The sequence below is a fragment of the Carassius gibelio genome, chromosome B22 (assembly GCF_023724105.1).
Source record: "Carassius gibelio isolate Cgi1373 ecotype wild population from Czech Republic chromosome B22, carGib1.2-hapl.c, whole genome shotgun sequence".
In the NCBI taxonomy this organism is placed as follows: domain Eukaryota; kingdom Metazoa; phylum Chordata; class Actinopteri; order Cypriniformes; family Cyprinidae; genus Carassius; species Carassius gibelio.
Window position 1 is genome coordinate 20,487,599 of NC_068417.1, and position 18,335 is coordinate 20,505,933.

The following is an 18,335-nucleotide window of genomic DNA, read 5'->3' on the forward strand; positions in this document are numbered from 1 at the left end:
TAATATCTGACAAACAATACAGAGGAGCTGAGGCTGCTATCAAAGAAACCTGGGCTTCAGTATTGTCTCAGCAATGATTTGTGCAAAAGGAACCCCAACCAAGTATGGAGTGTATAATTAAACCGGCTTTGGAGAGCATTTCTGTTTTGTAAATCTTTTCTTGATTGATCTTTGAAAAAAAAAAGTAAGATACTGATTTTTTTTCCTAAGCTGTAAGTCGTAACCATAAAAATAAAAATAAAATAAAATGGAAAACAGAAAATAGAACAGATTTTAATTAAGTTAATCAGATCAGGGATAGTCAGCAGGGATTTTTTTGTTTGTTTTTTGCTGAGAGGAGAATGGCAGGACGGAGTAAAATTGCGTGAGGAGCTGCAGACAACAAGCTGAACAAAATGAACACAATCTTGCAAAAAAATCTCCACTTCACAGTTTCTGCTCAAAGTCTTCATCCTGTTTGTGTCAGTGAAAGAGCTGAACTTCCTCTAATGTTCATATAGATACTGTAACGACAATCCACGCGTAGTTTACTGTCCATCTTGAGCTCCTCACTGAAGTAAAAGAAGGGGGACACCAATGAGGGGCGGAGTTTGTCAAGACGAAGTAAACCTAATCTGCAAGTACGGAAACTGAAATCAAAATGTTCAAGAGTTCATGCGTTTTTAAAATGGATGGATGTACCACAACTTTCAGGATATATTTTAATCGACGTACAGTAACAGTCCAACGCACATCGTACACATTCATGGGCTTTTCTTTTTGTATCTCATCTTGAAAATTTGAAGCAAAAAGGATACTAATATAAAAGTGATAATATTGATAGCACCGTTAACTGTATTCCTCGAAATGAGCAATGATATATTTTATTGATTGGATATTTTGGGAACTGTGAATATGATTCATAAATATGTTTTCCTCTGCCTATGGATTTGGTTCTCCCATGGTAAGTGATATGTTTTTATTATTATTATTATTATTATTATTATTATTATTATTATTAGTAAATAGTGGTTAATTTCCAAAAGTGGCCGTTTTTATATTTCCACACAATAACATTATTTCGGTATTTGAATATGTTTAACATCTGGAAAACAACCGATTAACAATAAAATAATATTGTTGTGTGTTTCAGGTGTTATTGGTGATACAGATGAAGTGAAGTCAGTTTCAGTGACTGAAGGAGATTCTGTGTCTCTTAACTCTGGTGTCTCTGAAGTACAGAGAGATGATCTGATACTGTGGATGTTTAACTTTAACAATTCAGAGATTCGTATTGCTGAAATCCATAAGCAGGTCATTGATATGTTTAACAGTAAAGAGATATTTGGAGACAGACTCCAGATGGACAGTCGGACTGGATCTCTGACCATCAGAAACATCAGAACTGAACACTCTGGATTTTATAAACTACAGATCATCAAAGCTGGAGTCACATACAAGAGTTTTTCTGTTGCTGTCTATGGTGAGTAATATTGCATGTTTAATAATATAAAAAAATAAAAGTGATGTTAAATTATCAGAAGAATTGTTCTTTAAGATGAACATCTCTTTAGCTAATGAAGTATAAGAGGTTGTGCTGTATTCAGAATATTATCAAAGCTAATCACATTATAGACAGCCACAATGCCTTATTGCTTAAAACATATATTTATAAAAAATGTTAAAAGAATAGTTCACTCAAAAATGGACACTTCCTGGAAATCTAATTTCTTTCAGACTGTTTAAGATGTGGTTTGTTTTTCATTGGAAGAGATGTTAACAAATGAAGCATTACGTTACTTTCTCACAAGTTGATTCTCTGCAGTAAATGGGTGCCGTCAGAACGAGATTCCAAACACAGAATACCACTTCTTCAATTTTGTGCCCATTTAGATTAAGCAACATTTGTATTTCTATTTATTCTCTATATTTCCAGCTCCTCTTCCCATTCCTGTCATCACCAGAGACACTTCAAACTGTTCATCATCATCATCATCTAAACGTTCATCAGTGTCCAGATGTTCACTGTTGTGTTCAGTTGTGAATGTGAGAGCTGTGACTCTCTCCTGGTACAAAGGAAACAGTTTATTTTCCAGCATCAGTGTGTCTGATCTCAGCATCAGTCTCTCTCTACCTCTGGAGATTGAGTGTCTGGATGATTCCTACAGCTGTGTGATCAACAATCCCATCAGCAACCAGACCACACATCTGGACATCACTCATCTCTGTCACACGTGTCCAGGTACGTCTCTGGTGATATTAGTGATTATAATAAATAAAGTCTTCAAACTTTCCAAGATATGTTAAGTGAGTTTAGAGATATGGTAACAATGTCTTGACTGATAATTATTATTGTTCTGTTGATCATTACAGATCTCATTCAGAAGTCACAGACGGTGGTAATATCAGTTATAGTGATGGCTCTGATCGTGGTTGTAGTTGGAGGGGTGATATACTTGTACAACAAGAAATGCAAACAAGCATGTTCAGAAGGCAAGTATTACTTTACGCATTAAATAATGTAAGACTGTTTGGGACAAAATCTTTGTATATTGTTGTGCCATCATGATCCACTAGAAGCAGTACATCCTGAGTGTTGTCAAAGGAAATGACAAAGTAACACATATTGCTTTATTTTTTTAACTATAGTCATGATAAATGATGGAAACTGATTTGTGTTTATAGATCCGGCAATCATAGAAAAGCAAAGCATGTCAGAATACACTCAGATCATCTACTGCCTTCAGATGAGAGATCTGCCTCAGGTCAGTGAACACTTCATCTCATTTACTACGACTCATTCTTTTTCTTTCTTTCTTTCTTTCTTTCTTTCTTTCTTTCTTTCTTTCTTTCTTTCTTTCTACTTACTTTGAATATAATTGGTATTCAATGATAATTACACTGATTCTGTTTAATGATTATGATTCCTGGAAAGAACCAGCTAATATGAATCATTAGTTCGGGAATAAGATCACATTAGTTATGCTGAATGTTTTTTTTTTTTCTTTTAATTAACGGAATAGAACGCATCATAAAAATAATCCCTTCAGGATTCATTCAACACTGGTCCACTGTGTTTGTGTATATATATATATATATATATATATATATATATATATATATATATATTAGGGGTGTAACGATACGCGTATTCGTATTGAACCGTTCGGTACGAGGCTTTCGGTTCGGTACGCGGTACGCATTATGTACCGAACGGTTCGTTGGACTAATTAATTAAATTTGGAAAATAAAAAAGGTGTGTGAAATATAATGTTATGCGTTCAACAAGGTAGCCCAATAACCCAAACGACGTAACAGGCAACGCCCCTGACACTCCCGAAGAAAAAAAAACACCATCTTATATGTTTATGTTAGGCTACTCAGCAGGCGCTCGCTCACTCAGTACGCGCTGAAGGCTCGGAACGGAGCCCCGCACGTCACCTGTAGGAGAGAAAAAACATCAATCCGTGGCGACGGTTTTGCAATCCGTCCCCTCAGTTTATAAACCGTGCTCATGAATTAATAAACTGTTCACTCGGTTTAACAAATCGTACCCAGGATTAACAAACCGTGCCCACGAATTCCCAGTCCGTGCGTTTAGATAAACCGTACCCTCGGTTTTTGAATCCGTACCCACGAATTCATAATCCGTGCGCACGCTTTCGCAATCCGTTCCCTCGGATTTGAAAACTGACACGCATTTTACACTTAACAGTGAAACATGCATCTAACTCCGGCAGGTGGGGTGAGGTGGGTGGAGCTTAGTATAATAAAATCACAAAAATAAGTCTTCATGTTAAGAAAGAATTGTACACAAGCATTTCCAAAACTGTCCAAAGGTTATTTAAAAATAAAGCAATTCACAAATTATTTTATGACAAATATTTTTACTGTCTTGTACTCATTTATTTAGCCTACAAATTAAAATTATAAAAAATAACTTTATTTTTATTTGTATCATTATTATATATTATTAAACAGGTTATGCATAAGAATCTTTTATCCAAAATAACTTACAAAAGAGGAAAAAAATACTCCAGAGTCAGTCACAATGCCAGGTTTATTGCACAATAATAATCAAGTGCTATTATAGATTATCAGCAATTGAACAAGATTTTAATGCGCATCTTTCTTATTAAATCTTTGTATTCCACCTCGTACTACACTTGATAGAGAATCACTTAAGACACTTTGCTGTAAACCTATTCCACATAATAATATTCAATAAAACTGTATGTTAACACGTAGGAGTTTGCTGCATGAATCCGTGAGTACGGTTTACAAATCCGAGGGAACGGATTGCGAAAGCGTGCGCACGGATTATGAATTCGTGGGTATGGATTCAAAAACCGAGGGTACGGTTTACAAAATCTAAGTGCACGGATTGGAAATTCGTGGGCACGGTTTGTTAATCCGTGGGCACGATTTGTTAAATCGAGTGAACAGTTTATGAATTCGTGAGTACGGTTTATAAACTGAGGGGACGGATTGCAAAACCGTCGCCACGGATTGCTTTTTTTTCTCCTACAGGTGACGTCCCGGGCTCCGTATACGGACATCACCGCAGCGAATGGTGCATTTACGTTATAGCCGCGGATATGAGACCTTACTCTGTAGTGGAAAACGCAGGTTTTAAGAACATGCTTAATGTAATTGAGCCCCATTACAATATTCCTTCACGAGCCCATTTCAGACAGACCGTAATTCCTGCTTTGTTCCAAAAAACATAAGCCCAAATAGAGAACCAATTGAGTAAAAACACACTAAATATAAAGAGTTATAGAGTTCCATATAAAAATAGTTACATCTTTGTATTTGTTCATAACCACTACAACAATATTACATTTAATTTTTTAAAAAAAAATTATAAGGAGCTATTTTTGTTTTATACAGTATGCTGCTAAGAAAACACCATAGAAGATGGGTAAAGAATAGCTCCATCATTGTTCAATGTAAAAAAAACACATACTTTGTTAGTTTTAATAAATAAAACATTTTTTAAAAAATCAAGGAAATTTATCTGCCAATTTTTTCTTTTTGCTGTATCTAAAACGTACCGAACCGTACCGAACCGAACCGTGACATCAGTGTATTGAACCGAACCGAACCGTGAATTTTGTGAACCGTTACACCCCTAATATATATATATATATATATATATATATATATATATATATATATATATATATATATATATAGAAAAGAACCGACTCATTGGTTCAGGAATAAGATAACGCTGGTTTCACAGAATGGTTTTGATTCGAATGGAAGTTGTTCTGCACTGGTCACACTGTTTTCAATAGTGTGGATGTGACACCATTGAACAATAACTGCCAGAGACTCGAGGGATTGTTACAAATCGATCGTCATTTGGCTCATATATATATTTATATTTATTTATTTATTTATATTATTATTTTGGTGAAGGGAAGCAGGTCTGGACCTGGTTTTCGTTAGACATATACCCTATTTTTACAATATAGATGATGATTATTGATTTGTTTGTGATATAAATGTTTCTCTCTGTCTCTGAAACAGAAATCATTGCTGGATGTGGGCAGAACCGAGACAGCTGTAAACTATCAACACAATAAAATCAAAAAGGCAGCTCAAGAGATTATTAGGCCCAAAGTTATTGAATTAATTTAGCTTTTGTATTATACACTGAATGTTATATTACTAAATATTATATTTAATCTAGACTGTTATAGTGTATTGAAACACTTGTATAGCCTACCTAAACAGATTTGCAACAGTCTCTTACTTTTTTAACTTTGCTGTAATAAAACAAATTTCATCCTGTGTATCCGTTTAGTATTTAGAGTTCATATTAAACAGACATCACCTACAGGAGGAGCTATAGACAGCATTTAAAGCATAATATGTAAAAAAAAAAATATATATATATATATATATATATATATATATATATATAGTACAGATCAAATGTTTGGACACACCTTCTCATTCAAAGAGTTTTCTTTATTTTCATGACTATGAAAGTTGTAGAGTCACACTGAAGGCATCAAGGGCTATTTGACCAAGAAGGAGAGTGATGGGGTGCTGCGCCAGATGACCTGGCCTCCACAGTCACCGGACCTGAACCCAATCCAGATGGTTTAGGGGTGAGCTGGACCGCAGACAGAAGGCAAAAGGGCCAACAAGTGCTAAGCATCTCTCGGGGAACTCCTTCAAGACTGTTGGAAGACCATTTCAGGTGACTACCTCTTGAAGCTCATCAAGAGAATGCCAAGAGTGTGCAAAGCAGTAATCAAAGCTAAAGGTGGCTACTTTGAAGAACCATCTTCAAAGGTGGTCATCTGGCGCAGCACCCCATCATTATATGTATATAATCAGCCTCTTCTGCAATTATCAAACACATCCACACTAATGCATACTTAGAATAACAGAATAACAGTTAAATCCCTGCTGACTGAGACAAGCCCAGTATGAACATCCCCTAATGGTCCCGGGTTTCCTTCACTGCCTTCACAAATAGTTTTCATGCTGCAGTTTCACTTTATGTAGAGCAGATGTTGGGTGTAGTTGCAGGAGAATAACAGTCCCCTGATGTTAATTCCAGATGTCATGCAGGGTGACCATCGTCCCACCTTGCAGCTGCTTGTTGCTGAGAAGCAAAACAAACATCAGATGTGTTTCCGCTCTTCTGCAGTGAAGGTCGATGCATTGCTCTGAGCTGTTATTTGTACTGTAGAAAATCCAAACAAAGCCTGGACGTTTTTCCAGGAAGGAGGAGGTTTTGAGTGATATATAGTTTGTTGTATTTCAAAAATCAATGGAAAATTAAATTTTGCATAATTTGACTACTTTGTTGTGTTGCAGAAAATTAAAAAAAAACAAAAGGGTATAAAACAATAAATGTAAATGCATATTTAAAAAAATAATAATAATAATAATCATAATCTGTCTTTTACTACAAAGTGTTTCTTATTTCTGTTCACATTTGTGTTCTGCATCCAAGCAGAACTGCACAAGCATCTTTTTTTTTTTTTTTTTTTTTTTGCACTTAACAAATGCCAGCTGCACTGTGACCCATTACCTGCTCTGCTCAAGATGAGACGCGCTGTGGTCTTTGGTCAGATGTGGTACGGGTGTCTATTATTGGAGATATGAGATGCAGAAGGTGTGCAGAACGTGCTCTGGAAACACTGTGGGCGAAAGGCTACATATGAAACCAAGGCCTCTAAAACAGTACTGCAGACAAAAAAAAAGGCAAATGTGTCACAGCAGTACTTTAAAACAACATACTTAATCATAGAGATGTCTAAATTAAAATATAATAGGATGTTCCGATGAACTTTTACCAGAAGCTTTCAATAGATGCTGTAAAAACAAATAGTGGTCTATTGAACAGAAATTCACATGACTAAAGCACTTGACTGAATTGGTTGCTGCGAGGGAATATAAGTATGCATTGAGGAAGATGGCTGACCTTGACCACGGGTCATGAGTAACAATGAGTTAATTGTGAATGAATGTAGAAAACTGTTGTTCTGTAATTCCCATGAGACATGATTCAAGTATGCAGATTCCCTTGTGCAGATCATTTGGCTGTAAAACACTGAACCTTGAGGATAGTGTTCAAAAATGTATTTTAATATGCCATTTAAATAATTTTTGTTAAACACAGAAATAGTGCATGAATGTTATTCACACAAATGTACATTTATCATAAACACTTCCTTCATCATAAGAAGATACAGGAAATAGTGGCCAGCCAAAACCAAAGTGTCACAACATCTCTAGATAGTGTGAACTAGTGAGTATAGAGATGAAACTGCATTAACTATTCAGTATATAATGTTATGTCATTTTTGTGCCCTGACTGACATCTTTATTGATGTTAATTGTCTCTTGTGCTTAAGACTGAATCCTGTGCTGTTGTAAACCATATATTTTTGTCACAAAAAAATTTCTTGGTGTTTTCAGTCTAAATCACCCATAAACAGAACAAACTCTTTGAGTTACTCAGCAGCTTTGAGGTTTCGTACTCATCAGAGCAGACTAAAAAGAGGCTTTTATTTCATTTAGTTGATCGGAGCAGCAGGGATTTCTTTTATTTTTTGCTGAGAGGAAAATGGCAGGAAGGAGTAAACTGGGAGAGAATCTGCAAACCACAAGCTGAACAAAATAAATACATTCGTGCAAAAATAAAAAAAAATCTGCACCTCAACACAGTTTCTGCTCAAAGTCTTCATCCTGTTTGTGTCAGTGAAAGAGCTGAACTTCCTCTAATGTTCATGTAGATACTGTAAAGACGATCCACGCATAGTTTACTGTCCATCTTGAGCTCCTCTGAAGTAAAAGGAGGGGGACCCTAATGGGGTGGAGTTTATCCAGACGAAGTATGCTAACACAAATCTGGAAGTATGGAAACTGAAATCAAAATTTAGCGTTTTGGATTCTGTTGACTACTTTTTTCTTCACTTAAAAATATCGTGCGTTTTTAAAAGGGATGGATGTACCACAACCTTCAGGATATATTTTAATCGACGTACAGTAAGATTCCAACGCACATCGTAATCTCAACTCTTAATCTTCATGGGCTTTTCTTTTTGTATCTCATCTTGAAAATTTCAAGCGAAAACGATACTAATATAAAAGTTATAATAGGCTATTGTTAGCACCGTTAACTGTATTCCTCGAAATGGTCGTTTTTGTTTTAAATGTATTAGGCTACTTTTAATAGGCCTATTCGACTTTGGAAAAAGCGGACGAGCAAACTCGGTCTTATGAAACATGAGTTTATTGATCGGATATTTTGGGAACTGTGAATATGAATCATAAAACTTTTTCCCTCTGCCTATGGATTTGGTTCTCACATGGTAAGTGATACATTTTTTATTAAATAGTGTATCATTCCCAAAAGTTGTTGTTTTTGTCTTTTCACACAATATATATTTTGGTATTTTGAATAGCCTGTGTTCAACATCTGGAAAACCTCCTGTCTAAAGACATAAACAACCGACTCATTCTGAGTTGGTGAACAAGTCCTTTTCAGTGGGCTTGTTTTTTTTTTGTTTTTGTTTTTTTGTTATGTATTGTTTGTTTGTTTTTTTAAATTGGAGAAACATAGGCTATATGAATAAAACAGTAATTTTGTGTGTTTCAGTTGTTATTGGTGATACAGATGAAGTGAAGTCAGTGTCAGTGACTGAAGGAGATTCTGTCTCTCTTAACTCTGGTGTCTCTGAAGTACAGATAGATGATCTGATACTGTGGATGTTTAACTTTAACAATTCATACACTCGTATTGCTGAAATCTACAGACAGAACATTAATATAAAAGATAATACTCTGATATTTGGAGACAGACTCCAGATGGACAATCAAACTGGATCTCTGACCGTCAGAAACATCAGAACTGAACACTCTGGATTTTATAAACTACAGATCATCAAAGCTGGGATCACATACAAGAGTTTTTCTGTTGCTGTCTATGGTGAGTAATATTACATTTAATAATATCAAGAAATTAAAGTAATGTTACAATTTCAGAAGAATTGTTCTTTAAGATGAACATCTCTTTATCTAATGAAGTATAAGAGGTTATGCTGTATTCAGAATATTATCAAAGCTAATCACATTATAAACAGCCACAGTGCCTTATTGCTTAAAAAATTGTTCAACATTTACAGGAAATCTACTTTCTCTCAGACTGTTTAAGATGTAGATGATTGGTTTTTCATTGAAAAGATTTTAAGAAATTAAGCATTACATTTCTTTCTCACAAGTTGATTCTCTGCAGTAAATGGGTGCCGTCAGAACGGATTCCAAACACAGAATACAACTTCTTCAATTTTGTCACCATTTAAATTAAGTAACATTTGTTTTTCCTTTTATTCTCATATTTCCAGCTCTTCTTCCCTCTCCTGTCATCACCAGAGACACTTCAAACTGTTCTTCATCATCATCTTCATCATCATCTAAACGTTCATCAGTGTCCAGATGTTCACTGCTGTGTTCAGTTGTGAATGTGAGTGCTGTGACTCTCTCCTGGTACAAAGGAAACAGTTTATTGTCCAGCATCAGTGTCTCTGATCTCAGCATCAGTCTCTCTCTTCCTCTGGAGCTTGAGTGTCTGGATGATTCATACAGCTGTGTGATCAACAATACCATCAGCAACCAGACCACACATCTGGACATCACTCATCTCTGTCACACGTGTCCAGGTACGTCTGTGCTGATATTAATGATTATAATTAGTGATTAAATATATTCTTCAAACTTTCCAAGATATGTTAAGTTAGATTTAGAGCTATGGTAACAATGTCTTGACTGATAATTATTATTGTTCTGTTGTTCATTACAGAGCCCATGCAGCAGTCACAGACGGTGGTAATATCAGTTATAGTGATAGTTCTGATCATGGTTGTACTTGGAGGGGTGATATACTTGTACAACAAGAAATGCAAAAAAGCATGCCCAGAAGGCAAGTATTACTCTTTTCATCACATATTATGAGGATTCTGAGACAAAATCAAGATTTTAAAAGATGTGCCACAATATCTGTTTTTTTAAACACCATTTAAGACTTATTTGAAAAATGTAACATTATCATTAAAACAGTCCAGACTTGTGAGGAAGAGCTACTTTATGCTGAAACAAGATTCTGTGCGCGTAGTGCTCACAGTACGGTAAGACAGTATTGCAGTGTGCAGTGAATCTGTCTGCAGAAACCACAAGCGCTGAGAGAAACACATGCGCTTACACAAGTGAAGACGAAGCAGAAAATGTGCCATTCTGTGCTGATGTCAGTGTTGTACTTATTTGTCTGTGCATTATGTTGCCTTTCAAGCAATTCAAACCACTTACGTATTTTAAGCTCAATTCCTGCTCATGCTTGTTTTTTTCTGCTTAGGCCTCAGTTGTACATGATAGCATCCCCGCTTTGCAATATCAACTTGAGAAAGCACATTAGAAAACCAGAAAATGTTCTCATTTCTCAGAGCTAGTACAGTTTAGAAAGGATTGAGGTTGACATTTTTCTGAATACTATGATTATTCCTCTGTAAAGCCACAGGCATCTGTAACACACACAAACAGTGATGCACTATCCTCAAATCACAAAAGCATTCATTATAAACCCTGATTATTCAATGGCAGCTGATTCAAATGCAGCAGTGATTTCCTTTCAGCTCTACAAGAAATTAAACAATGAACGGTGTTTTTAAAAAATGCTAAATAACTACAATGTCCTTCAAAATCCAAAAGCAAAGCTCTTACTTGCCAGTATTTAAAAAAGTTATTTAAAACAATCGAATAAAACACCAGGCTTTTGCTCTCATGTCCTTTGCTTGTAATTGTCTTTGTGTTCAACCGTTGTCCTTGAGCTGATTTTGTGTTTATAGTCAAGAAGTATTACAAGAACATCACCAGACTGTTGATATAGATGTATACACACAAACACTACTTATATACATGTACACATACACAATTTTGTTGTTGTCTTAGTTTTAATTCCTAACATTTGTGTTTTGTTTTCTTTCAGAACCCAGATGAAGAACAGCACATCATATACTCGAGTGTTAATGTAAAATGAAAGGATCAGTGTATTTGCATTTTGGTGACTAATGCGACGCTTGCATGAAAAAGTCATTTTCAAGTATATCAGGTTCAATGATCTCAAAGTGCATCTTTAAGCGCAGTTTTCAGAGAGTGACAAATGCTTTACAGTTCTGAATGGAAGTGATTGAAGACTAGTGTTTCAGTTACATCAGTATTTTATCACTATTTCAAGATCGATTAACATCCTGTTTATGTATTATTCATTTCTCTGGAATATTTGACATTGACTGGTCAGTTGGCATTCAGCAAGAAAATATTTCTGCATAACCTCTGCTCGTCTGTCTGACGACTCATACCTAAAATTTCATAGATACTATTTAATGGTTTATATCTAATGTTACTCAGGAACTTCGGTGTTTGACTCCAATTTAATCTAACTTTGGCTTTCCAGCATGCTGTTACTTGTTCTGCATTCAGCTGTTTACCTGTTAGACAAGACATGTTCATACACGTTACGGGAATCTTTCTCTTATACTCTGTTAAACATTCTCAGTAGACACTGAAGTCTTAACAAAACTTCTTTTTTTTGTATCAGCTCTATAGTGTATATATATATATATATATATATATATATATATATATATATATATATATATATATATATATATATATATATTATTAATATATATTTGTACACTATTTTGTAAACCTTTTCTACATTATTTTTGTATATTTTAGATTCTTAGATTATACCTTTGTATTAAAATCAATTTCTTTGTATTATTGTACCTGCACTTGTAAGCAGATGAAAGTCAGATTCAATATGAAATATGAATTCATAAGTTTTTCTACACATTCTAATAAAATATTTTGAACCTTCTGTGTTGTTGTTGTGCCATCAGCAAATCAAAATTGTAAAGATTTTTCTTTACTGCTTCTCCAGAATGATTATTCAGATGACATTTACAGCATTGGCTCACATGTTGTTCGCAGGAGTGCCCATGAACCCCACATCTAGTTTGACTGCTTCTGCCTTTGAGATGAATGGGAATTTAAACAGTTCACTGTCTTCAGTTATTATATAGACATCCTTTTTCACAGATTAGATCCTGAAAGTCTGGCGCCCATTTTATTCCAACCCTAACTGACAAGCAGTTACTTGTCTGCCGTTACTTGTTTAGCTCGTCAGACAGGACATGTCTTTGCAACTAATACTGGACATTTTCCACTGTATTTTACATGTTAGCTCTGAGCTAATCAGAAAAAGTTGTATTTCTACGGCACTTTTTTGGTATAGAAAAAGAAAAAGTGTACTAAATACTGTTTTCTGTGATGTGTACAATTCTTCAACATGTACAGGACATAGATACAGAGTATTGAAATTGCATTACTCTCAGACCCTTTGTGCAACCAGATAACATTAACAGTAAAACATTAAATACAGATAATAAAATATAAAGTACAACTATACAAATAGGTCATGTAAAAAAGAAGATAAGTAAAGCAGCACAAGGCACATGGCAGATAGAGTGCAAACCAGTGACGTAAACAGTGCAGATTTAATTATTGTAGTCCAAAAGAGCTTATTTAGTCTGGTGTCAATGCTGAATGAGGTAGTGAGCAGACCGATGCTGTACAACGTGTCTGTTGCGGATCCCAGTGTTTTTGGGAGCTGGTGGTGGTTGGGGGGGGGGGGGGGGGGGGGGTTATGGTTTGCAGGGGGGCTGAGGTTCAGAGTTCAGTGGGGCATGGGGAAAAAGAGGGGAGGGGGCAAGGTCAAGGGAAGTTCAGGTCACTGACAGCCTGATGAATAAAGGCTTCCTCCCTGATGGCAGCAGATTAAAGAAACTGTGTGATGGCTGTGTGTGTGGGGGTGTGCATCTTCCGGAAGGATGTGTTGCAGGCGCCATACCACAAAGTGATGCAGCTAGTCAGGATGGTGCCTCTGTAGAAGGTGTACATGATGGGGGCGGGACTCAGAGGAAGTTGAAACGCTGCTGTGCTTTCTTGGCCAATGCTGAGGTGTTGTCGGTCCAGGAGAGGTCTTCTGTGATGTGCACACCCAGGAACTTGGTGCTGCTCACCCTCTCCACAGTCGCACCATTGATGTTCAGAGGAGCATGCTGAGTGTGCACTCTCCTGAATTCAACAACAATCTCCTTCTACTTTTCCATGATCAGAGAGATATTGTTGTCACTGCAACACTGGCCAGGCGGCTCACCTCGCTCCTGTAGTTTGTCTCATCTCTGTTGCTAATGAGACCAACCACAGTCATGTCATCCACAAAATTAATAAAGAGGTTGGAGTTGTGTGACGGTGTGCAGTTGTGGGTCAGCAGAGTGAAGAGGAGGGGGCTCAGCACACATCCTTGGGGGACCCCAGTGTTCAGTGTGATGGTGCTGGATGTGCTGCTGCCAATTGTTGAGCCTCAGTTGTACCAGTTTGTGGATGAGCTGTTGAGGGATGATTATGTTGAATGCTGAACTGAAGTCTATGAACAGCATTCTGACGTATGAGTCTTTTTTGTCTAGATGTTTGAGTACTGAGTGGAGGGCAGTGGCGATGGCGCAATCGGTTTGAGCGGTCAAACTGATATGCAAACTGGAAGGGATCCAGGGAGGGGGGGAGGGCAGACTTGATGTGATGCATGACTAGCCGTTCGAATCACTTCATGAGAATGGGAGTATAGTGCAACTGGATGGAAGTCATGGAAGCAGGGTGGAGACAGATTCTTCAGGACTGGAATGATGATGGTATCTTTAAAGAATGTGGGGGCAACAGCCTGACATAGTGAAATGTTGAAAATGTCTGTGAAGACCTGAGTGAGTTCTGTCTTTAAAAGTCGTTCACTGATGTATTTAGCCCAACAATTTTTGGAATGTTCTAAAGAAAGACGTCATTGTAGACTTACACATTAATTATTTGACTAATTCTTAAAACGAACCTTGTCTCTGCTTGTCAAGTCTGGAGTTGTAAAACATGGTGTCTTCAAGTCATTGACACTAGAGGGAGCCAAAACTTTAAACAATAAGCCTCTCTTCATAAATAGTATGGGACAATCGAAGTCCAAAAGCCACAATCCATGGTGCTTTTAAGGAGAATTCAGAACAACAAATGCAAATAGAAAGAACTACAATAATTTTTAGTTCTGACTTTCATAATGTATTTCATGATTTAAAACCTGTAAATCAATTGCTATTTCATGGTCCACAACATGATAAAAAGCAATTAACATGAAAAACTATGTGGCACCATTGTGCAGCAGCAAGCATTTCTACCTCAAGAAACCTCAAAGTTGATCTGTAGATAAATGCGTGCAAATGTATATTTCGCCATTTCTATATTTCGCTTGGGGCCCTCAAATCACTAAATCCACCCCTGCGCAAATGTTACCATATTTTAAGTTCAAAATAGCCATAATTGAGAAATAAATGTAGTTTGCATCAATGGATATTACTGTCAGTTAACATTTGTCTTTCCTTCAACATTAAAGCTGAAAGTTGCCAGTAACGTCAGTCACAGCAAAACTGTTCCATGTTTTATTTATTTTTTAGCAAAATTTACTGTTTGTTATTTATTTGATATCAACACATTTGCTGGTAGTAATGCCACAAATGAGTACTACCTGTTGCAACGTTTCTTACTGCCTTCTGTTAATTTTTTTTTTTTTTTTATCAAGGTAAATCTGCATATAATTGGAAAAAATTTTTACATATTGTTTAATGTAAAATATGTTAAAGATTAGCAAACAGGTTGTTGATTTATTTGTTTCCTCACAAAAGCTATTTATTCAGTGTAGAGAAGCCTCTTTCACTGACATTCTTTCTGAAATACGGACTCTGGTCTCCTGCTGTCATGATCCGGTCTATAAACTTCTGGTCCCACGTAACAGAATACTCTGCCACACAAAGATACAGCAGCTTTTCAGAGGAACATTGCCAGGTATGGACACGGCACATATATTATTAGCTCTTAAACAAGGTCCACGTTTGCTGGAGAACTATTCGAGAGTATATAGCCATTGCCTAATACTCTGATTTACTAGACTGTTTGTTGATAGATTTTTTCATCACCACAGCACTGCCTGAGGTGGCAACGTCCACTGTGATGTCTCCAGAGGTGGCGGTACATGCTGCAGAACCTTCTGAAGTGGCGGTGCTTGCTTCAGCTCCTTGCATGGTGGTGGCGCCCAGCAATGTTCTCTCAGCCTGTTGTTTGCTGTCAAGGAGACTGTTACTACTGTGGAACCTTCAGAGGTCGCAGCAACTGCTGCAGAACCTTCGGAGGTGTCAGTATCCATCTATGAACTCTCATGTCATGATCCAGTCTATAAACAGGTCACCCGCTCTTCATATGGACTTTCACACTACACTGACTGTTACACATCACCCTGGACTACATTTCCCATGCTCCATTGCTCTAATCACAAGCTCACCTGAAACCAATCACACACAGCTGCTATCAATAAAATACACTATATAAATCAGTGTCACGCCACCATTTGGCACTGAGTATTGTTTATCCTAGCTACCTTAACAAGCACTTCCTAGTTTCCTGTTTCCCAGGCTTGTTCTTTGCCTCGATCGTGTTTCTGTTTTTCTGGGGGATTTTTCTCTATTGTCTTGCCATTTGGACTCTGTTTGCCCCTGGTTGGACTATTACTCGTGTACTTGGATTACCCCTCTTGTCAAGCCCTTTGGATATTGTCTGTCGATCGACGACCCACGCATGGAATACTCTTGTGTCTTAACCTCAACATACCTGTTTGCCATTGTTTGACCCTGCTTGTGTTTGACTATTTTTCGAAATAAAAGCTTGCACATGGATCCGCACCCCTCATGTCTCGTCGGCTCCCATGTTACCCCTTCCCTGCACACTCAAAAAAGTGTTAGCATTAGCCATTGCAGTTTTTTTGGCTAAAGGTTTCAGATTTGCCTTCCAGTTGTTTTGAATTCACTCTCTGCTTTAGTCAACAAAGAATAAAAATTGTACAGCAAAGCAGTACAACAATTAGTGCAGAATTCTGCTGTGCACTACATTCTCTAACTGCTACAGAATGATTGACATGCTGGTTTAAAGGTGCGCTTGCCGACTAAGCTTCTCTATTTTAGCAAAGTCAAACCATGACCCATCATGGACCTGATTCAGCTGCCATGGGTGACTGATATCAGCATGACGCATCAGCTAGAAGAGTTAAATTTAAACGCTTCTCCTCCTCGATGGTGATTGGTGAGAAAAATTTATCACAAAATATAAAATTTTCCAATCAGCAGATGTTATGTGTGAGTTTGTGCATTATAAAGAGACATAAATACATTAAGTTCCATTTTGTAATGGTTATGTGATTGACTTGTGTTTCTCTTAATCTTGATTGTGGTTCAAGCTCTGGTGGTTTAACATAGGCTACAGGATGTGGAGGGACGGGGACTTTAAACCCACACAGAGGAAGTAGATCATAAGTGATTGAGCTGATGTGGGACATTACAACTGTTTGCAGCTAATAATCTGAATGATTTATTTGATGTATAAAGCTACATACAACTTCTTTTTAGTTTGTTTTTAATGTAATTATCATGCAAGGGTGCAGCCTCTGAATTGGGACACAGCTGTTGTACTATGAATGGGAGAAAGAAACGGCAACAGCCAATTGATTAAGCCAACACGTCACAGCAACTGCCTCTATAAGATGTGGTTTGCATAAAAACAAACAAGTGCCCTCAGATGTGTGCTTAGAAAAGCACACACGCACATTGACTGGACCAACCTGAAATACAAGCTTTATAATGCTATTTCAGCATAAGAAATACTTTTGTTCCCAGCTGATCTCAAATATATGTGATTTATGTGGCCAAAACTAACCAGAGCAAAATGAACTGAAAGCATTTTATTTGAGAAATTGTGGTTCAGCAGGACTTGCATCACAAGATGCACATATACAAGCCTGACCACAATAGAAGACCATTTCCAGAGAAGTGTTTATTAGTATAGACTATAGACTGTATAGAGATCAAAATCTCATTCTGCGTAATTTACTCTTGTGTGAGAGAAAGAAGCCAGGGCATCTTTATGATTTTACATTCTGTGTCTTTAAAACAGTATCAGTGTGCAAAGAGCTTTAAAAACACAAAGTCTTGTAAGCCAAACAAATGCAGTTACTGCAACATTACCACTACAGTATTAACTAAAGCCACTTAATGGCATTAAGCTGACATGTTTGTCACAAAAATGTTTTGCACTGAAGAAGTTGTGCACAGGGGCCCTTTTTGAAATTCAGAATGAACATGAGATGCTCTGTGTCTTTACTAACAGCTCAGTTTTGGAGTCAAAATGATACCTGTGGTCAGATCTATTTAGGTCAGTTCGGGGTATCAAGTATTTTTGTTGTTGTTGAATGCAGAAGCAGGTGTTTTGGCGTTTACTTATTATTGGACACACAAGAGTGCACTCGAGTGTTAGTGTGTATAAGGTGTATTTGTGACCACAGCGACTGCTCTCAAGCTCTTGTGAAACTCCCTTACCACTCTTTGTGCTTCACTGAAAACAAAAGTAGCTTCAGAGAACTGGAATACATACTTTAAATACAGCTACAGGTAAAAGATCAGCTTGAAATGAAAGCAGTGTTTAGTGACATTTACGAAGGAATCTTTCTCTTTTATGTTTCTCTAAGCATTATGCTTCAAAACTAAACAAAATAAATTGCAAGAATCTTTTTGACCTGATTGTGCCATTAGTTTAAGTTTAAGAGACCCAGAAAAAAGATTACAAACAGATTTCATTGTTCGGCCACAGATAGCATTTTCACAAATAAATATGGAAATAATTGAAAT

The 18,335-nt window shown here is 36.8% G+C and overlaps 2 protein-coding genes and 1 long non-coding RNA gene across 6 annotated transcripts in view; 2 read left to right on the forward strand and 1 right to left on the reverse strand.

The window, feature by feature from the left end:
* LOC127986953 (CD48 antigen) overlaps positions 1-5,863 on the forward strand; it is a 104,746-nt gene extending 98,883 nt beyond the window's left edge. For 2 of the 3 annotated variants that reach the window (XM_052589223.1, XM_052589225.1), the window contains exons 4-6: positions 2,353-2,472; positions 2,665-2,744; positions 5,518-5,777. In XM_052589223.1, coding sequence (XP_052445183.1) covers positions 2,353-2,472; positions 2,665-2,744; positions 5,518-5,628 — 311 coding nt within the window. In that variant the 3' untranslated portion in view covers positions 5,629-5,777. Of the gene's footprint in view, positions 1-411; positions 944-1,132; positions 1,463-1,915; positions 2,222-2,352; positions 2,473-2,664; positions 2,745-5,517 lie in introns of those variants that run through there. The other variant, XM_052589224.1, reaches the window with a different exon arrangement.
* A 72-nt stretch (positions 5,864-5,935) lies between these two features.
* On the reverse strand, positions 5,936-8,294 carry LOC127986997 (uncharacterized). The gene is made up of 3 exons (XR_008161024.1): positions 8,169-8,294; positions 7,040-7,194; positions 5,936-6,607 (listed from the first exon to the last, which is right to left on the reverse strand). It is a non-coding gene; the product is annotated as an uncharacterized LOC127986997 (long non-coding RNA).
* On the forward strand, positions 8,176-12,129 carry LOC127986963 (uncharacterized). Of its 2 annotated transcripts, XM_052589239.1 has the most exons (5): positions 8,176-8,825; positions 9,113-9,442; positions 9,858-10,172; positions 10,313-10,432; positions 11,492-12,129. In XM_052589239.1, the coding sequence occupies exons 1-5, from the start codon at positions 8,777-8,779 to the stop codon at positions 11,500-11,502; spliced, it is 825 nt and encodes a 274-aa protein (XP_052445199.1). In that variant the 5' UTR covers positions 8,176-8,776; the 3' UTR covers positions 11,503-12,129. The 2 variants fall into 2 exon arrangements, with proteins under 2 accessions (XP_052445199.1, XP_052445198.1); XM_052589238.1 differs by lacking the exon at positions 11,492-12,129 and having other exon boundaries at positions 10,313-11,248.
* The last annotated feature ends 6,206 nt before the right edge of the window (positions 12,130-18,335 follow it).